At 38.7% G+C, this 6,642-nt stretch overlaps 1 protein-coding gene across 1 annotated transcript in view; it reads left to right on the top strand.

Annotated features, from left to right (window-relative positions):
• Positions 1 to 5,859: 5,859 nt before the first annotated feature.
• LOC106525541 (neutral cholesterol ester hydrolase 1) overlaps positions 5,860 to 6,642 on the top strand; it is a gene marked incomplete at its 5' end in the record, with an annotated part of 8,309 nt that continues 7,526 nt past the window's right edge. Inside the window, 2 exon segments of the mRNA XM_014019818.1 lie at positions 5,860 to 6,008; positions 6,085 to 6,154. Coding sequence (XP_013875272.1) covers positions 5,860 to 6,008; positions 6,085 to 6,154 — 219 coding nt within the window.

The following is a 6,642-nucleotide window of genomic DNA, read 5'->3' as shown; positions in this document are numbered from 1 at the left end:
TTTTTTATTATTGTCATTAGTGATTATCTCAATTTCGGCTAAAAGAATTGACAAAATCCTACACACTGTGCCTTTAAGAGAACAAATGTGTACAAATTATTAAGTAATTAGCAGTTTTCACATGTCAAAAACAACAACTTTTAGCAGAATTGAGAGAGAGAACAACACATTAAGGCCAACAAGTCCAAGTAGTCAGAGATCCCTTAAAGACTTTTGAGGACATTCTTGATTTCATCTGAACATCAGCCTCTACAATTATCTGTAAATCTATATCCCAGGAGAGTCGTTATTGAACTGTAATTTCTGCTTGCAGCAGACTGCTGTAAAGCATCATTTGCATTCTGCTTGGATCCCATTTCCCCGCGGAGCACCTTCAAAATCAGAAAACCAGATGCAGAGCAGTCGTCTCAACGTGTCGTAACTCTTGGAGGCATTTAAAGTCACCGTCAGAGCAGAGGCTGTGCAGCGAGACGGGACGGGCTGAAAGACAAAACCTCCATTTCTGCTTCATGCCTGTAGTCAACTTCAATGACCAGAACTGCTAATTCCAGCGAGCGACACGAGAGAGGGGCCCCCTCTCTGCCCTCCATACCACAGACTGCAGGCCAAGTCAACACGCAGCACCAAAGGAGGGGGCCGGAAAGAGGGGGCATTTTAATGCACTTTTTTTTGGCACACACTCATAAAGCACCTATATCAGGTTYACAGTTTAACATCCTGCTGACGCTCTCGCTCAGAGAAACACTGATCCAATGTGACATCTTCTGAGTGTAAAGCACTGATCCTGGGTAGGATTTAGGGTTTCTACATGACTGCAAAAGGTTTTAGCCTTGAACGTCACAGGCCGAATAATTGTAGCCGTGGTTGCTGCGGTTTTACAAAATGAAACAGTTTTTGTAACAAAGATCATCTCTGGATGTGATCAGTTTGAAGCACACAGTTTCACCTGAATCAGCAAAATTATAGAGCAAGGCATCAGGAGGCCATGTGTTTGCCTCATGTTTCTCTAACWTCTTTAGCTGTTTTACAAGTTCATGCATCAAAACGTTCAGCTTCTTCAGAACAAGTTGGGTTCTTGTAACATTTATACTTCTTTGAATATTTACTTTATTCAATTTTTTTTCCTGATTGAAATGAATGGAGAACACTTCAAACCCTTGAAAATACTTGTTTTGTTTTAGCTTTAACCTGCTGTTTTGCTCATTTAAAATTTTAGCAATCATTTTGCTAGTTTTAGCTGTCTGTCACTGTTTTGCTGATTTTAGCTTATAACTACTATTTTAAGTTTTATAAAGTCTGTAGTGACAAAGACAAAAACAAAGAATAAGAAAAAATTACTGAGCAAATTTCATTTTTAGCTACTCTTTTGCTGGTATTAGCTTGTTTTAGCTAATAGCTACTGTGTTGTTAATTTTGTATTTAGTATTCGTATTGCTTAATTTACCTTTAGCTATTGTTCTGTTGGTTTTAGCAATGAGTTATTTTCTTGTTTGCTTCAGATTTAGCTACTGTTTTTAAAGTTACAGCTTTCAGCTTCTATGTTGACTATTTTATCTTTTAGCGACTGCTTTGCTGATTTTAGTTTACAGCTACTGTGTTCATGTTATGTTTTAAACCCAATTTAAGTTTATTTTAATCTTTAGCTATCATTCTGCTACTTTTAGCTGTCAGCTGTTTTGCTCATTTTAGCTTATAATGACTGTTTTTACTTTCTACTTTAAGAAAAACACACAAAGTCCAGTAACAAAGACAGAAATAAAGAAAAATCTAGCTAGTTAGCTGGTTTTAGCTTATAGCTACTGTGCTGTTAATTTTGTATCAAGTGATCATATTCTTCTAGTTTTAGCCATCTGTTACTGGTTTTGCTGATTTTAGCTTACAACTACTATTTTAACTTTTATAAAGTCTGTAGTGACAAAGACAAAAACAAAGAATAAGAAAAAATTACTGAGCAAATTTCGTTTTTAGCTACTSTTTTGCTGGTATTAGCTTGTTTTACTTATAGCTACTGTTTTGTTAATTTTGGATTTAGTAATCGTATTGCTTAATTTACCTTTAGCTATTGTTCTGTTAGTTTTAGCTTTGAGTTACTTTCTTGCTGGCTTTAGATTTTAGCTGTTTTGCTGATTTTAGCTTATATTTACTGTTATTAATTTTGGAAGCGATCATATTGCTTATTTTAACTTTAGCTATCATTCTTCTATTTTTAGCAATGAGTTATTTTCTTGTTTGCTTCAGATTTTAGCTACTGTTTTTAAAGTTACAGCGTCTATGTTGACAATTTTATCTTTTAGCGACTGCTTTGCTGATTTTAGTTTACAGCTGCTGTGTTCATGTTATGTTTTTAACCCAATGTGTTGTTTATCATTCTGCTACTTTTAGCTGTCAGCTGTTTTGCTCATTTTAGCTTATAATGACTGTTTTTACTTTCTACGTTAAGAAAAACACACAAAGTCCAGTAACAAAGACAGAAACAAAGAAAAATCTAGCTAGTTAGCTGGTTTTAGCTTATAGCTACTGTGCTGTTAATTTTGTATCAAGTGATCATATTGCTTATTTTACCTTTAGCTATCATTCTGCTAGTTTTAACTTTGAGCTACTTCTTGTTGGCTTTAAATTTTAGCTACTGTTTTCAAAGTTGTAGCTTTTTAGCTGCTGTTATTTTCACAGAAAACACTTTTCCTCTGATCTTTCTTACTTTTTAAGACACACAAAACCCTTTTAAATGTCATGTTTTAAAATCCCCGCTCAGGTTTTTTCCACAGGCTAATCTGAAATGATCCGACTGTCCTGCTGCTGTTTTGGAAACCATCTCACCCCAGAGGTCAGATTCTCATCCTCCTCCTTGTGACGCCGGCCTTCAGGGACGAGCTGCAGCCGTTTAAACATTAAACCTTTGGAGAAAAGACAGAGAAGAAGAACCGTCCACTCTCCACACTGTCAGCTCTGCTGTTACCGAACAGTTCAGACCTTACAGGGGCTGTGACCCAGATTTAGATCAAATTTTGAAACTTGGCCAAGGATTGTCACGCCAGTTCCTAGACGGTTGTCATGCGAACCATATCTCTGCATATCTCTATATCTCGGTTTAAATTCTGCCTACATGGACAACCATACGGCATGGCTTCCTTTTTCTTGTTTCAGGCTGTTCAAATGTCAAACAGTCAGGTACCAGAAGCTGAAATAAAATCTGAAAGGTGACAAAGTCTGTTAGCACAAAGCTGAGACCAGGACCCCTAATGTGGGTGTTGAATTTTTAGAAATAAATCCAGAGAAAATATATTTTTAAACATTTTTAGTGACATAAAATGTGCCAAATGAAAGTTAAAGTAACAAAAGAACAGCTAAAAGTTAAGATGTAACATACTAAAGCTAAAAATAGCAAAATGCTTGAAGCTATCAAATGAAGCTCAAGTAAACAAAAAATTGTCTTCAAGCTTAAAGKAGCAAAAGATTWGCTACAAGTAGAATGGTGGCCGAAAGTAACAAATGGTAGCTAAAAGCTAACAGTAGYTAAAAGCTTAAAATAGCAGAACTAAGAGCTAATAGTAGTAAAAGAATGTAAAAATACAGCCCGTTTGCTGAAGCTGATTTAAAGGACATGGGTTAAAAAAACTAAAGAGCTAAATCCATAACTCCCATCTTCGAGCTGAATATTTTAGCTTAAATAACTATATAAAACTGCAAGAAACTGAATCAAAATGCCTTGTAATAGCATATTTTTGGCATAATTTATCTGATGGATAAACACGTTTGTAAATAAATTAAAAACTGTTTAATGTGAGACAGCCGACGCCTCGGAGTGAGTGATTTGTTTTGAACAGTGTTTGCTTTCCAAGCATTGCTCTCCTACATGGTGAGTAACAAATTTATAAAAGACACCTGTGATTACTGCTGAAATAAATCAACAATCAATTCCTGCTCTGTTCGGTCTGCAGYTTAACACTGCCATCGCGTGGTCACTTCTTTGTATTACAGTTGCACTTCTTCCCAAGATACAAACTTGTTCTGCCTTCAAAATAAAAGCTTYGATCATGTCGACAAAGTCTTCATAATATGCTGGGCAGAAATATAAGTAGATAAAAAACATGTTTATTTATTATAAACCTATATAACATTAGAGCTCATATAATTCACTTGAATGAAGTGAAGCTAAAGTAAAGTTTTTTTTTATTTTGAAGGTTTTCAGCGGAAGTGCTTGGCTGAATGCGGCCCGGTTCAAAGCAGCAGCTGGATCGTCAGACTGGGAAGTGTCAGCWGCTGAAGGAGGAAATATAGATGTAAAGATGGGTGTGAGGGCGCTGCTGGTGACCGCGCTGCTGACGGCCGCAGTCGGGTATTACCTGTACACCCCGCTGCCTGACGCCATCCAGGAGCCCTGGAAGCTGCTGGCCGTGGATGCTGGCTTCAGGACGATCATGCACCTGGTAAGAAACGACAGGTGCACGGTCTGTCTGCTTCAAACAGAAAAATGTCTGGCACTCTTTTGCACACACAACCGTTYAGTTTGCACATTATCGCATGAGTATATTTTTGCACATCTGGTTGTGCGCCTGTCTGTTAGCAAAATAYGTCACGAACTGCTGCACTCATTGAATTGAAACTTGCAGAAAGTAATCATTAAATGCACGACTATAACTGATTAACTTTTGAAGACAGCCTGATTCAAGCTRGCTGCCACAGCTAACTGACTCTAAAAAAYACACAAATGGCTGTAGGTAATAAGGATTTACAGATATTGAGCTAACATTTTGTGTGGTAGTAGCTGAGAGTTGTTCAAACYATGTAACTCAAGTGTTGCTCAATGTGCAAGATCTTTGCTTTAAATTAATCATCAACTGATGGCGTCAACCCTGTTTRTCTGTTAGCAAAGTGTTCCATAAACCACGGGGGGGATTTTAATGAAACTTTCAGAAAGTAATYTTTGGATGTACATCTACAACTGATTCACTTTTGGAGTCAATCCAATTCAAGATGTTCACCACAGCTAATGAAAATTAGGCAACACAAAAATGGCTATAACTCAGTCAGCTTTACATATAAGCTATAATTTGACTGTTGAGTTTGGCATGTTGCAGTATTCCATGAGAATCATAAAGTTTGACCAAATAGCTGCAAATTGTTTACAACTATATTGTTTATAATTTTCAGGTGATTTCTGTATAAAACTTTGGCATGAAAGGCRGCRTGAGATATGACCTTTCACATGTTTTTATTTCTTAGAGACAATTTATGTTCGCTGAAAGTGTTGTGTAATCCTAACACAAAGAGCGTGCTAAACGTGGACTTTGATTCTGCTCGTAGCTAATGGTGTTAAAGTTTGTCCACTTTTCTGATGTGCCTTGGTAGAGTTAGGATTTCACAATAAAGGCGGCACCATGAGTATGTGATGCAATCTGTTCAGGTTTTAAAGAACACAACTGCATGAGCACCATGATCACAAATGTAAAACACAAGTCCTCAACTGCCTGTTGATGTKGGGTCACTGCTTCCAAATGCTCCTTTTTTGTTAAAGAACATTTATTTTCCTTACTAAAACGTAAAATGTGAATTTTTACATTTGGAAAAAAAAGTGGGGGGAAAAGAATTTGTCTCATACCAGAGTGATTTGGTGACTCAGGGAGATGTCAAAACCCTGCCAGGAAAGTTTTATTTTACCCCCTGATCTTATTATTCTGCCTGCTCTGCCTTTTTAAAATTGATTTCTTCACAGGAAATCTGATGGAGACTCCGTTTTGTTTCATGTCCTCTCCATCCTCTGCCCTCAGGCCTCTTTGAAGCACTGGCTCGGCCTCGATCATTCCGCCACATCCATCCAACGGAGCATAGACGGCTTTGAGAGCACCGTAAAGAGTCCAGCGGGGGGGTCATCCCCGGGGTGAAGGTTAGTGACGTCTCCTTCGCCGGCATTCCGGTGAGAGTTTACGAGCCGCCGGCCGGAGGGGAGGGCCACCTGAGGAGGGGGTTGGTGTATCTGCACGGAGGGGGCTGGGCCCTCGGCAGTGCCAGTGAGTACGAAGCGTGACGCCTTTGACTTTAGACTGTAAACTCAGACACATCTCATTTAACACTGTTTTCCTTCAGAGAAAGGATCCTGGGATGCTGTGAACCGCATGGTTTCTGATGAGCTCAACACAGTTGTGGTGTCTGTTGAGTAAGTCGCACACTTTTATCGTCTACCGGACATGGCAACTTCCTCAAACTGTGGGATGCAACCTCTTCAGCAGGTGCAGGGTCGTTGCTGCTAGTTTAATTTTAATTCAGGTGGAACTCGTGTTTACATGTTGTTCGGTGCAGCAACACCAAGCTGAGAGACTGTACCACTTTCTTATGGAGATAAATTAGTCTCAAAAAACTTTGAGCACACACAACAAGATTTGCACACACACACAAATTTGCTTGCCTGTGAATGTGACTTTTTAGACTTTCTTACCTCTGCAGAGTCACATGTGTAACGCTGCGTTCAAGGCTGATGAAAAGATGGGAAATCTGAGCCTTGTTTCTGACTTAATAGCCTATGACGGCCCAAATCATGGATTTGGAAAATCCGTTCTTGCCTTGACAAGGAATACTTTAAGTACACTGGTTGGAGTCCTAACTGGGCACAATCTGCTCAACCGCCATAAGATGGTGATGGGACTC

Source organism: Austrofundulus limnaeus, unplaced genomic scaffold (assembly GCF_001266775.1).
Source record: "Austrofundulus limnaeus strain Quisiro unplaced genomic scaffold, Austrofundulus_limnaeus-1.0 Scaffold232, whole genome shotgun sequence".
Classification (NCBI taxonomy): domain Eukaryota; kingdom Metazoa; phylum Chordata; class Actinopteri; order Cyprinodontiformes; family Rivulidae; genus Austrofundulus; species Austrofundulus limnaeus.
This window is presented reverse-complemented; position numbering and strand designations above follow the sequence as displayed.